The sequence below is a fragment of the Nestor notabilis genome, unplaced genomic scaffold (genome assembly GCF_000696875.1).
Source record: "Nestor notabilis isolate BGI_N333 unplaced genomic scaffold, ASM69687v1 scaffold33171, whole genome shotgun sequence".
In the NCBI taxonomy this organism is placed as follows: Eukaryota; Metazoa; Chordata; class Aves; order Psittaciformes; family Psittacidae; genus Nestor; species Nestor notabilis.
In genome coordinates, this window is record NW_009913923.1 from 18,916 (window position 1) to 33,669 (window position 14,754).

A 14,754-nucleotide genomic window follows, 5' to 3' on the forward strand; every position below is an offset into this window, starting at 1 on the left:
CAACAAAAGACACTGGCAACACTGAAATATTTGGTTTTATAAAACTGAGGTTTAGAGACGAGCTATCTTTATTCGAATGCAGTAATTGCATAGTATCTTAAAAGAGCTTTTTTTTTTTTTTAAATTTAACCAAAATGTATAATCCACATTTTTCTTAGATGCTGTTATAGGAAGATGGCACTTAGCTTTTTTAATAGTCAAGCGTGGCTTTGCAGAACAGAACATTGTTCACAATTAAAAATAGCGATTAGAAAAAACTAGAGGGAAGAATTTTACAGTATTTTTAAATGTGGCCTCTCTATGGTATGTATTTTTATACTGTTTCAAGGTCTCAAGTAATAGAAAAATCATACAAAGGTAATACAAGTAATCCGAAATCCACTACATGCAGTTCTATTTTAAAAGAGCAATTTACACCAAATTCTTTCACCGCACTAAGAATGAGTTCAGGAAAATAAATATCCAAGGAGGAATATGGATTTAATTGTTATTGCTGTTACATTGCTAAAATAAAACAGCTGTGATCACACACTCAGATAAAGCCATTGTTTAACAAATATTTTTATTAAACATCTCTGCAGTGAAGATGAGTCCAGCTCCCCAAGAGCAGAGCAGGCTGCTTCCTGGACCACCCATTGCTCCCTAGGTAAAACAATTCAACCAGCTGTTGGGGGGTGGGGGGAACTTGATCAGACACACTGGACACTATAGCAGCTATGGAGCAACTCACGCTTGCTCACTGACATACTGAACTATAACAACTGTATTTTAACCTTCAAATAAATAGACCACGGTCTTTTTTTCAAAGCATTAATTTGACCACTAACTAATGACAGCAACAGTGTTTCTTAAATGGCACCTTCCCAAAAATAACAATGACCTGTGTAGCCCATAGGAGAGGAGTCTCAGAAAACTAAGGTCAGCTGATTACAGGAGGCACCAGGGAAAAGCAGGCACATGGGAAGGTCAGAGGTACAACAGGAGCAGTCAGGAAAATAAATTGGCCACAGTCGTACAGCAAATAAACGGTATGTCAAAGCAGTGAATAAAATCCAGAAGTCCTGATTCCTTTTCTCTCTGCCCTATTGCCCCAGTCCTAACCAGATCCTCTCTCGAAATGACTTTCTAACATAAGACAATCCAGGAGATTGAAACATTTTTCCTATGTACAAAACAAATGTAGCAAAAGCTATACAAAGGTTTCCTTCACACAGTCACTCCACCATTTATGCTATGGCCAGAAAGAATTTGTTAATAAATATTGTACGTTTCCTCCTGGTCAGCAATCAGAATGCCTAAGTCTGCATAATTTGTCATTTGTCTATTTAAGAATTGGTGGTAGGGTATTTTCAAGAATTATTCAGACTTGAATCTGAGTCACCTTTTACAGCAGTGTTTCCTTCAAGCTCTGCCATCAATCAGTCTGTTTGCTACATGTCTAGATGTTGGGGTTATTCGAGGAGTTGTAGAAGCAGACGACATTTTCAAGCACAACATTCACAGGTATCCAATATTTGTCAAGATGTCTACTACCTTTTTGCTTCAGTAAAATAACAAAAAATCTCACCAGACAGAAAAGAGCCAAGTAAAGTATGAAGGTTCTGACCTATGACATTTTTTATGTAAAAGAGCCATATAACAAAGAAGAGTACATGTGATGAAGACTAAAATAGCAAAAGTGCTTTTAATTTCTAATCATAAACGTGCACTGTTTACCAGCATGTGCAGTGTGATTTTTCCAAACAAAACCCAATTAAGCAGCTGGGCTTATCTTACACTTAAAAGTGCCAAACAAAAAACAGATTTAGGATGGGCTCCAAATTACTAAAGTTGAACCATTTCAAAGTGTATTAATTAGGTTTCCTAATAACACATCAGTCACTGAATACAAACTATCAGCTTTAATTTAAGGCTTTATCAGCCACTTGGAACATGGAGTACACGGGTCAAATCTCCAGTGATGCAAATCAGAGCAGTTTTCCTTTAATCCACAGTCATACAAGTTCAGCACTGGTCTAAATATTTAAGACGCCTGTTTTAAATTACCTGATTGCATTTGCATTTCTTTGAGATATCTGTGCAGTTATTAATTGAACACAGAGTTTCTTAGTCTGGAAAGCTTGCTTCATAAAATGTAGGCTTTTCTTCCCCTTTGGCAATTATTGTCTTCCATGGTGGAGGTCTCCCTCTAGTGGACACTTTCTCTGATGTTTCATTTGTAAGGTTTTAGTAACCTAGAGAAACATTTGTAAGATACATCTAATTTGCTTTCCAATTTAAAATAATTAAAAGGAGATGCCAGGACTTAATTAGTGCCTATACAATGTTTCTTGAGGACCTTTGAAATTATTACATTAGTCTCAAGAACAGTTACTTCAAACTGTAATGAACTTAGGTATGTAAACAGCAAAATCATGTCCTGAAAAAAGTAATTATTGATTCAGTAGTTCAGAGAATAGATTCAAGGATAAGAGCAGTGTTGTTCTGTATTGACTGTCTGCTGTTTTACCAAGCTATCAGTGCTGATCTAATTAATCTCCTGTCCGTTTGTACAGGCTACCTTACTGGCTCTCTCAGTATCTTGCTATTCTAGGAGGGCAGTAGATTGATACCAGATTCACTTGGTGGTTTACTCAAAACATTTTACTTTAAAAAGATGCACTTGGGGCTCCTATATGGAACAAATACATACACACTTACACTTTTTTGTTCTCTCCTATGGGAGTGTGATCACATAATATACAACTGAGAAACCGCACACGGATGCCAACTGGCTACATTCTCTTTCCATTATTCAGCAATGACAAAGGGCTCTCTTAGCATGAACCTTTCACCTGTGAATTTTTCTTTCTTCAGAATGGGACAATAAAAACAGTTACTGTAGCAGCAACTTTCATAATGCAAATCTCAGCCCGCTAATTGAGACCACTAACACGTTTATTGGATTTCCAAGTACTTGCCAGGTGATAGTGGTATGTGGTTACTATTATGGTTCTATGGAATTTACTGAGAATCCTAAATCAAATATGATTTGGGAAGTAGTTTTCTGAGTTTCAGATAGACTAAGCAGAGGCTTCTTGAACCAGCTTAAAGTTTAATGGAAGTGTATGTTTTTCTCAACACTAAGCTTTTCTATTCCAAGTCTCCCAGAGTTCCAAAATCTGCTTTTTTTTTTTTTCCCCCTGGTGGGCTGTTGACTGTTTCTCATGAATCCTTTCATAAAGTTTTGGAGGCCACATGGTGGCCTGTCTGACACTTTCCATCTATGGGGATTTTGGTAGAATACACTTATTTTCCTAGTTCACTTAGAGGAATCTCATTCCAGCTGAACAGATGCCCACATCACGAAGCAATATCACAACGGTTTCTTTTGTTGTTAGTTTCTCTACAGAGAAATCAGTAGTTGTTAAGAAAATGTAATAATAACATAACTATATAATACATGCATATATATGCATGTACCGCTTATAAATGAAATTCTTCTGCTCTTTCTGAACATGGACTCTGGTCAAAAAGTTGCTGCTTGTTTGTAGCTCAGACAATACTCCCAGTGCAGCAAAAACTCAGAAATAAAGTCAGTGGGAGGGATTTTCTGCAATCTTTTCCTGAAACAGAGTTAAATAGGACTTCAGAACTGGGCTCAGTTCAAATGAGATCAAACACTACAGTGCCTAAAGGAGACCCAAAGCTTTGCAAGGTCCAGTGTATGATTTATAAAAATATGAGCAATGTGGAATCAAACTTGATTGAAGTAAAGACTTCAGGGATTTATAAAAGTTATTTACATAACAGAGGCAGTCTAATAGACAGACCAAAGCATACATATTACACTTGACAGTATTTTAAGGCTGCCTAGGATGTGTGATCTGCAGGCAAGGTTTCTCTATACAGAGATAGAGTGCACAAAAAATTACATAATATAGAGAAGAAGAGAGCATTTAAAGAAAGGGCAGAGCTAAGTTGGGTGCTACAGATCATACCAGATATGCACATGATATTTATTTCTTCACTGTAATTTCAGTAGCTCGGCTCAGTTAGACTGCTGGAAACTGCAAACTCAGAGTGCCAATAATTAGTCCCTTCATCAGAAAGAGGTTTAAACAAGTAGTCTCACCCATACTATTGATCTTAGCAAAACTACACTAAATTCTGTTTAAATGTGGAAAATTACAGGAGAATCAACAAGTATGAAACCTATATATGTATTTTTTGCCTGTAATTAGGAAAAAAAGAAAAAAAGTTCAAATCCTAGAACTAGTCATCTAAAGCTGTAGGTGTGATATGTGGGCAATTTGTATGAGCAATATTGCTGCACTTAGTATTCTACCACGGCATCATCCATTCAAGGCTCTCCAGAGCTCCAACACCCTTTCAGCACAGCTAAATTTAAATTACACTGGGTTGAAAAGCTCAGGAGAGAGAAAACATACAAACTAGTCTGGGATTCCCCCCCACCTTTTCTTTCTCTCGCTTTTCTCCACAAACACTTACAAAGGCAATTTATGTTTGCATGAGTTCCTTAGCAGTGCTGCTGTTCACCTTCATTTTGGCTTCTGAGAATAATGAAGGGAGAGTATCGGCTCAAGGAATAGCCATTGCTCTTTACATATGTGTTTTTTATTAATGTTTCCTTTCAAAGTAGGCTTTTGTTGAGGAAATTCCCCAGGTTTTTGAACACAATTTATTCCCAGCTAGAAACAACTGTGTTACACTAGGAATTAGAAAAGCAAGGCTTTTCACAGGATAGGGAGCTCACATGTGTAAGGTAAGGAATACAATGGGAATTCATAGAAGGGAAGTATTGCTAACTGCATGAAATAGGGCCAAGTAGCCTCAAGGCATTAATAGTTCCCATATAGTACTACTATTTGATGTATCACAGGAAGTTGTGGATATGCCCATTTTTCTACCTGGAAGAGCATTTCTGTGTTATTCCAAGTGTTATCAACCACAATTTGAAGAGCCTCCATAAGACTACAAAGCAACAAGAAAAATCTTCTTTCATAAATGTGCCCTCTCCCCAACAAAACATAATACTTGATGAAATAATAAAATGTACCCAACCTTTAAGAACATTCTGTAACATGTTGCATGCAAGCTGGCTTAAGCTCATTTTGTTAGTACGATTAATTTTTATAAATCTAAAACCTTCATGTTAATCCCAGATACTAGTGCAGTTTGGTACCCTAATCAGATTACAGTGAATGTCAGTGAGATTTGATTTTAAATGATGCGAAGCATGTTACTCGAACTATCACCCCCTCATTATATGAAAGGATGACCTGGAAGAATGTCAGGCAGGGTTCACCACGTCTCAACAGATGCAGACTTCTCTGCTTCAAGTCATCTTTAAAAATACGGATTTGTTTATTCAAATACTGATTTTTTTAGAGCAACTTAGCACATCTTAGGTTTAAAAAGATGTGGGCTTTATCAGAACAATGGATGTGCAGATATTATGTGGGAAACTGATATATAAGATTACCTTCTGCACATACACCACTGAATTACCACCTGCTATAACTCAATATCCAATTTGTGTTTACAATTAAAAAAACCTACCTTACCTAGCCCTTCCTACTAATTTGATTCATGAGCTTCCCTTCTGCATCCCTCTCATTCCCCATACCTTTTCTGTGATTGGTCGTAGCAGGGCTCATGCCTATTTTATCTCTGATTAATCTGATTAAGAAACTGGGATTGTGATGTCAGTGCATTAGCAGAAAGAAGTAATGCTTCCTGTAGGAAGGATGGCAATTTTGACCTTTTAGAAGCAGGTCATGATTTGACTGCAAGATGAAAATAGAGCAAGACAAACTGCAGTAACAATACCAACTCATTCTCCGGTAGCATAGTTCAAAGAAAGATTATGGCTCGTGGACTGCAGGTAAGAAAGCATAACGGACTCGTATTTGCTTATTTGATTGAAGGGAGCTTTGGGTATGGGATAAGAAGTTAGCTTCAGCAAAATACTAGAACATTAGAAATACTGACTAATGAAAGGCCTTGTTTCTTATATCTACTCACGAGAAAAAATGGCTTTCAGAACAGAGGCATATTAATAGACTAAATTCTTTTACAAACTTATGACACTATTAATTTTACTTTAATATACCCATATTCATATTCTTTCCTACTGCTGATGAAAGAATACTTATTTATGAATCTCTTTAATGCACAAAATTGCTGTTGGGGTTTTTTAAATCCTTAAACTCAGAAAGCTACATCAGTAAATGAACAACAGACGAGACTGAATCTAAATTAAATAACTAATTCCTTAACTTATAAGCTCATGATTTAAAAATTTAACGACTTTATGTGATAGTTTAGTAGATTGCTTTATTATAATGAGGTACTGCTCTATTATTTAGCATGTGCCACAATACAAATGCTTTTATGAGCCTATAAGGCATATGCAGGATGTTGCTATGGTGATGTGGTGCTCAGACTGATGCAATCCTTTAGGTTCTGTTCATGAACCTTTCAGCAGACCTTAAAAAGTGTTTCACACATAGCAACAAATAAGATATTAATGCAGCAGACATTGTTTGTGCAAAATAATCTCAATGAGCATAGTTGTTAGCCAAACAGAAGCTACTAAACTGCACTGTTGGAGTATCTATAAGCAGTAATCACTACACACACTTATATGCATCAAGACCAGCTTTGTTCAACAGTTACACTAACGTGGACAAAGCTCATTCCTCACTTGAGCTGAATCAGTTGCGTTGCCTCTCATCAAATGCAGCAGGAAGTGAAATTCATCATCAGCAAGGCTGAACTCACCATGCAGATGAAAGACCAATTTATAACTGCAAAAGCAAATTGTAAAGCTGATATCCATTAAATATGGCAATCAGTATCATGACCAGGCAAAAGAAAAACTGCTCAACTCACAGGTGGCATAGTCATTATATTTCAGCTGCAGTTATGCAGAATGCAGTTGAGATGGGGATTTTGGGAAAAAAAAACCCAAAACCAAAACCAAAACCAAAACAACAAAATAAACCCACCCTACAGCACTTTATTTAAACTGTTTATCATGTCAGTGACTACACTTAAATGTACATCTTCTGTACTCCAAATAAAAATTATGCTCTTATCTTCCAAATAAACAAATAAACACCATCTTTTAACTTTGACCAATGCTCCTAATTATGTCCCATGGTCAAGGCTTCTTCTTGACAGAACTCCGTAACCTGTATGTGTTTTCTGTCTGTCACCGCTAGCAACCTCACACAGGCAGAAATTAGCCCATTTCAAACTGGCCAATACTCCAACAATAATATTCAGTTCTGCACTGCATTAAAGCCTGCTCATAGATGCTACTGTCTAGCCCGATCTAGAGCTGATGCCAGTGTAACTGCCCATACCTTTTCTAAGATGAATAAAGCACAAACTGAATTTAAAATAATCATTCACCTAGGCTTTCACTTCACTGACTTCAACCATGAAGAAAATAGTAACTAAACCAGGCTGCTAACTCTCTAAACAATGCTCAACTGCAAAGCTGTTCTGTAATTTTAACTTGGAACCCCAAGGCCTATCAATTTTGAGTACTTGCACATTACCCTTAGTTCAGCCAGGATGGGACTCTATATACATTGCCTTGTACTACAATTATCTGTTCTTTGCAATACTTGTTAACATCTGTCTCTTTAGTTTTATCTTTAAATTAAGTAGGCTATTTGTGGCCAGGTTAAAAATAAATGGCAGTAACTGGTTATCTCATTTTTGTGGCTGCTGTAAGTTTTGCAAGCGATAACCTACTCCTATTCCCTACATCCGTTTTTCCTTTTTACTTACGTGCTCGTCTCCCATATGCCAAAAAACTAGATTTAAAAACAATTCATCTGTCTAAAGAGTTTGCAGGTTAATACTTTAAGTTATTACTACCCAGTCCACAGCTCTGTGCTGTCTGTTAACAAGCCACTATATTGAGTTCTGTTGAATGCAACTAGTGTGTTGTTCACCTATTTCACAGTAGTGAAGCTTTAAGCCTTAAATTTTAATTTTTTCTTGTCTACTACACAAACAAGCTGCTGCACTCTGCAGGAGAGGAAAAAGAATGCAAGAGGGTAGTTTGGTTTTGGGGGTTATTTTTATGCGTTTGTGGTGGTTGAGAATTTCTCTTACTATGACTGGGGTAAAACAGTTATGTTTCTATTCACATCTCAGACAAGCACACTAGCTCCTTAATTATCAGACAGATTGTGAACTGTTCTATGAGAAAGTTCAGAAACTCTCAGATATATTTTTATTTTGACACATTATTGGGGTATGTGGGGAAAGGAGCCTTATCAGAGACTGGAAGGTCTTTTCCTGTAGGGCTTCGTTGTTACCCTTAAGAGCTATTTCCCTTTCACTTGCAGATAAAAGATGAAGAAAGTGGCTATAACAAAAATCTATTTTGCATTCCTAAGCATTATGAAGAAGATTTAGAAAGAGTCTTCATTCCTCATGGACTCATCCTGGACAGGTATGAGGGTAAACAACAAAAAGTAGTGATAGCAACGCCAGTGATCCATTTCTGTCCAAATGAAGACTGAGGTTGTGCCCTGCATAGTGTGTGAGAAACATGGAAATCCTGCAGCTGTAACACTTGTGTTCTGGAGTTTAATACAAAGTGCATTCTAGAGGATTTTTCTATAATCCCAGTTAAGTTTCCATTTTATTTCAAATATCTTTAAGCTTCCGTATTCTGCATTCTTTAAATAAATGGATTAAATCAACAGTATGACAAGTGGAATAGGAATCATCTTGAGAACTGCAAGTATGTAACTAACTTTTCTATGTCTTAACATGGCCACAATTTGCAAGATCAACATTTTAATTTGGACATTGTTTAATATATGGACAAACTAGTATGATACATAAAATAGTTTGCAGGTGTTATAAAACCTGGGGGGTTTTGTTGTCTTGTTTTCTTTGTTTTCTTTTTTTCCTTCCAGGACAGAACGCTTGGCTAGAGATATCATGCAAGATATGGGAAGCCACCACATTGTTGCACTCTGTGTCCTTAAAGGAGGCTATAAATTCTTTGCTGATTTGCTGGACCATATAAAAGCACTAAATCAAAATGGTGATAAATCTGTGCCTATTACTGTGGATTTTGTTAGAATAAAAAGCTACTGTGTAAGCAACTTTATTTTCTTTGGAAAATTAACTCTCCACATAGACTGACATTCTGAATACTGGTAGTTTACATGAAAACTCCACAACAAAATGAGTATATGTACACATCCTGTTCAAAGCAGCTCAGTCTATTACATACTGATTTACCGATCTACCCCAACAATCAGATGAATATTGTATAGTCACTGGAGTGAACATACAATAGAACACCTTAATATAACAACGCCAGGGTGAGGTCTCCAACATCCTCCTCTCCAGCCAACAGTTTCCACATGGATTCTACTCTCTCTGTACCATGGCACCCTTTGATAGGAGGGAGTATGGAGAGGAGTTTAGCATCAGAGACTTGCTTATTGTCTCTCTCTGCATTAGTTTTTATTCCTATAGATAATATTGGAGACACTTGTTTTCATAATCTGGGGGGGGGGAAGTATCTTTTACCCAAACCAATCATAGTTGGCCTGAGCCAACTACTGTAAAGCAATGACTTATGACATTTTTTTCTGTTTTATCTTCTTCCCTTTTTGTAGACTAGAGCTCTGCGCACTGACAAAAATTTACCCTCTGTTAAATATAGCAGTTTACTATATCCTAGAAATTTTTCATGGAATTATAAAACAAACCTGTGCTTGCTCTCAGATGCTTAAAAGCTGTTTTACTAAAGGATTGCTGTGTAAATTTGCAAGTGTCATTTGGTAGGCAAAACACAAAAGCAGCATACCATTCATACACATACAAAATAACACTTCTGAGAATGTTTTATGTGTCTTCTCTCTGCTCTTTCTCCTTCTAGAATGATTCACCTGCAGAAAAAAACAGTATTGTAGGCGAGGAGCTGTGTACACTAAATGGGAAGGTATGATTAGCATATTCAGCTTTTACAGGAACAGAACAGGTCTTGTATATCTTCCAGGAAGTCCATCTTTATTAAAATTTTGACAGTACTTACTTGCAGCCATTAACACTGGTTTAAACTGCCATCCTTTGAAACAGTGAGTAATTCCCACTGGTCTCAGTGAAACTTAACACGATCAGCACCGAAACGCTTTTATTCCACGTTTTATCCCACAGCCCCCATGGAAATGAACCGTCTTAAAACTGACTCTTGCAGTATGGTTCTATAATGCTATTCGTATACATAGAATAATATGTAAAACCTGACATAGATGGCTTTCTCACGATATTTTATGCTTCCATAAATACCTACTGAAAGACTATTCAGAAAGCACTAGAACTACCTAAGCAGTTAAAGTGACAAGCTCCTTTGAAAACTTTGTGACTGAAGTTTGTAGTGCAAACTTATCCTGACTGTGTAATTCACTGAATGTTGCCATGTAAATATTTTCTTTTTTTTTTTTTTTCTCTCCCTGCATGATCTTTTCCAGAACGTGTTGGTAGTAGAGGTAAGTAAAGACTGGGGGGGAGGGAAGAAGGAGAGGGTAGTTGGGAAAAACATGGACATTTGCCCTGTGATTTGCAAGTTAATACCTTTTGCATATAAACAAACAATTTACTATGTTGCTGTGCTGCCAGGGTGGCTGACTGGTTTTTATGCTTTAAATTAATCCACTCACAATCTGTTTTTTCTTTCAGCCTCAGAGGACAATTTATTTTTGTCTCTTTTTCAGGACATTATTGAGACTGGTAGAACAATGAAAGCACTACTTTCAAAACTAAAAGACAATGAACCAAAGATGGTAAAAGTTGTAAGGTATGCTATGGACACTTACTAATTTATTGTAATGTAAGATACAGCAAAATCATTTAGGTGAATAGTCAGTGTATGCTGGTGGGTATTTGCTTGGTTTTGTTTAAAGTTTGGGGGAAGGCGAAGTAAAAGCAGGAGGCAATCTTTATGCAGCTGGTGAAAAACTAAGTATTTATTAAACTGGGAAATTTACTACCACCTTCATTGTTAAAATGAATAAAAAAAAGTTTCCTGGCTCTTTCTGCATAGTCCATAAAGTCTGCTGGATTCCCTTTTTCTTACCTCCTTATGCCTGAAGGTAATTCAGCTCTTTCCATAGACTTCCTAACACCTCAGTTGCCTCATTACTAGAATGACAACACCCAGAATTTTCCTTAATATCCTCAGTCGTAGTGGTTTCCAGAAGCTAAGAGTTTGTTAGCACTTGCAAAATGACTTCAAGTGGCATTCTAGATCTGCTTTGAGATTATCTCTAAAAGGAATTTTTTGGGAATAGCTTTGTTTGTCAAGTGATCACAATACTTTGAAAATATGCTTCTTGTCTGATGTACCAGTCATGCTCCTCCTAATGACTGTACAGGAGATCCTCAGTTTGTTCAGAAGTGCATAGGAAAAGCAAGAATGGATATGACATTGTGGAAGAAATCCATAGCTTGTCCTCTTCTCTCTCCCTCCCTGCTAAAATCTACATGCCACTTGAATTTGCTTCCCTCCCTGTGCTATTCTAGTTTGCTGATACATTGGTACATGGTGAGATACTGAATTTGGGATACAGAATGGAAAAGAACTAAATGTAAAACAATTGAGTCATTTGGAACTTCAGAATGAACTTAGACCAGTGCCTTAACTTCTCCCTCAGTTATAAGGCTGAACACTACTTCTTTCTGTTGTAATAATCTCATTGTTTTAATTTAACTGCATGATTATCGAAGCTTATGGGGATGGCTAGTAGAAGTGAAGTATACATCTTAACGCAAGGCATATTTTAAAAAACATAACCTGTTTTTTATTCTCTGCTTTGCTTTACAGCCTGCTCGTTAAAAGGACGCATCAAAATCCAGGTTACAGACCAGACTGTAAGCACTGCATTTTTCTGGCTGTCCAAAATACAATCTCACAATTGCACTTCATGTAGGAACGCTGATAACTGACATTTAAGTTTCAGGAAGACAAAGAGAAATGAGGGGAAAATACATATAATTTCTGAACTGATGACCAGCTATCCCATGCTGAAACCTCACGATCACCATCTTTTTTTCTCCCCATTGGTCTGAGCATGGGTTTGGCTGTGTGTTACCAGACACCAGAAATAGAACCAAACCTTGTATTTGTATTGTTTGGCTTGGATCCTACAAGGCATTTGTTTTGACTCTGCATTAAACTCGCCTTGTTTTCAAACTGAAAATCCCTACTCAATGCTCTCAGTGCATCTACTTTTGCTCACTCCTTGTCTGCCTCTCCCAGGACTATCTCATAAGCAGGTTTTAAATAATTATCTAGCTACACATTCTCTTAGCATTTTAATTCTATTACAAAGTTATGAGGGTGGTACAGATTCTAACCTTTGTCACCGTATTACAGGTCTGATTCTTAAAGAATCATGTTAAGTACCTTGAAAGCAAGATGATACATTTGTCGGCTCAAGCATGACTTCAATACAAACTGTGTGCTTAAAAGTGATTTGCACCACCCAAGTATAAAAATAATTGTATTTTCTTACAGACATAGGCTTTGAAATTCCAGATAAATTTGTGGTTGGATATGCACTTGATTACAATGAATACTTCAGAGATCTAAACGTGAGTACATACATGTGTGCCTCAGCTGTTACACATGACTGTTACCTCAGGTAACAAGCAAGAATGTCATCTTATACTCAGAGCTTCTCAACAAGTAACAAAACTTCAAATCTCATTAGAAACTTCCATTAAAAGGGCAACATTATTAATGTGCCAAGCTGATGGTTCAATGTAAATGAAGAACTTGTTTATGCCTTACTTTTCCATGAATCATAGTTAGGGTTGGATCTACTCTACAAGTCTCATGGCCCAGCCCTGCTGTATGGTATTCTGAATCCTCCAGGATGGCTGGCACCATACAATCTGCTGGCCTCACCTGGAGAGAAAGTAACTTGCAACTTAGATTTAATTTGATGTTTATCTGTCTTAGTGAAATCCTGTGTTGCTCTTTTCTAGCCAGCTCTTTAATAAAGATGGCTGTGTGTGGACTATGCATGAAGGTTTTTCCTATCACGTGTAAGATGTCCATCAAGATCTTTTTTTCCTTTTTTCCATTACATTCTTCTTAAGCTGCACTGAGTAATAGTCTTTGAAAGACCATAACAGATAAAAAGACCTGATCCTTTTTTCCCTTAGTTGTCAGAAGTACTTTCTTAAATCTGGTTAAGTGCAAAAGTGTTTCACTTGAAAGTACTTTTAATAAGACAAATCAGTTCTTGTACATACTGGATCGATGCTATTGCAAAGTGGTATGAAGGATACAATAACTGAACAGACCTGACCTCTTCAGAATATACAAATCTAAATACTGCTTCCAAGCTCATCTGTAATTTAAACATCTCAATTTTATCGCAAGGGGTAAACTTGCAACTAAAGTTTCAGAAGTTAGTGTTCTGTGTTTTGCTTACAATGCTAGGAATACAACTGAAACCCATTCTTGCATTTCCTTTGAAGGTAAAGACTGACTAAAGTCGTACTTTTATACTTTTTCTTTTTTAGCACATCTGCATTCTGAAAGAGAAAGCCAAAGAGAAGTATAGGATCTGATAACATCAGTCTTCTGGAACACTAAAATGTGTGGATGAATAATAATAAGTAATCTACTAATTGTGCTCTTTCCACTGAAGAACTACATTTGCTTAAGATACTATTCCACATATTTTTTCCTATAATAGTTATGTAGAACAGTTTAAAGGTGAGTCAGTTCTGTCCAAGTTCCAGTGAAACCTCAGCAGAACACTAGCCATAAAATAGGTATTGCAGCCTGCTGGAATGGCAGGGGACACAGGCAGGATATGTATATGTGTATGCCATTATGTTTGGGTTTTATCTTACTATATGAAGTAACGCATTACGTATATTGTATATAAACTGCACTATTTTTACCTGTGAGCTTCTGTGTGTAAATATGTACACATAATTTTATGTAAGAAAAGGCAGAATAATCATTTAAGGACCTGAGGTTAAGTAAGTCAACTGTACAAAGTGCATAGGATGTGGAAAACACATGTGGCTAATGCAATAAAAAAAGTAAACATAGTAAACAAATCTAAAAAGTAAACAAATCTAAAAAGTAAACACTAAGGTAACTAGACTGATATTAGTTCTCGAACATTCCATGTAACTTGGGGTGTTGTGCCTTGTTTTTTGCGGGATCACACGTTGACTGCACCATTGTGGCGTCACTTGGAATGCAGCAAACACTGATTACCAGCCGTTAAGACCAGATGACAAAGCAATACAGCAGGAAACTACTTCTGCTACTTGTGCATCTGTAATGAGAACTGGAAGCTCGATTTTACTGCCCAGAACCTGCACCAAGCTGGAGGCAGTCTCTGACACTCAGTTTCCTACTAAACGATTAAATGTACTAAACGATTAAAATAAGCTCTAAGACCTTGGTTTGTTTTGGTTTTATTCCATTGTAAATTAAGAGCACTGAACCAGGCACCTTTGTCCAAGAGGGTCTTCTTATGTCCTGCAGCTCTTACGGGCTGCAGGTGACCGGGCTGCCAAAGGCGTGCAATGGTGCTTTCCAGAGCCCCCGACAGCTGGAGTCTGTGACCTCTCGTGTCATCCGCCCCTTAAAGCGGGTGAGAGGGGGAATACGAGTGCCTGTACGTCCGCACTTCTTACCCAAGGCAACGGGACCAGCTCGCATGGGATCCCAGC

General features: G+C 37.2%; 1 protein-coding gene across 1 annotated transcript; it reads left to right on the forward strand.

The window, feature by feature from the left end:
* Window positions 1-5,869: 5,869 nt before the first annotated feature.
* LOC104401325 (hypoxanthine-guanine phosphoribosyltransferase-like) lies at window positions 5,870-13,629 on the forward strand. The gene is made up of 9 exons (XM_010023415.1): window positions 5,870-5,887; window positions 8,373-8,479; window positions 8,952-9,135; window positions 9,929-9,991; window positions 10,521-10,538; window positions 10,764-10,846; window positions 11,873-11,919; window positions 12,566-12,642; window positions 13,582-13,629. Exons 1-9 carry the CDS (start codon window positions 5,870-5,872, stop codon window positions 13,627-13,629), a joined length of 645 nt encoding a protein of 214 aa, XP_010021717.1.
* Window positions 13,630-14,754: the final 1,125 nt, after the last annotated feature.

What these genes read in the sequence shown, in the direction of transcription:
- LOC104401325 (XM_010023415.1), top strand. An exon ending in CATGGACTCATCCTGGACAG is followed by an intron (nt 8,480 to 8,951) that starts GTATGAGGGTAA and finishes TTTTCCTTCCAG; the next exon opens with GACAGAACGCTTGGCTAGAG. An exon ending in TCCAGGTTACAGACCAGACT is followed by an intron (nt 11,920 to 12,565) that starts GTAAGCACTGCA and finishes ATTTTCTTACAG; the next exon opens with ACATAGGCTTTGAAATTCCA.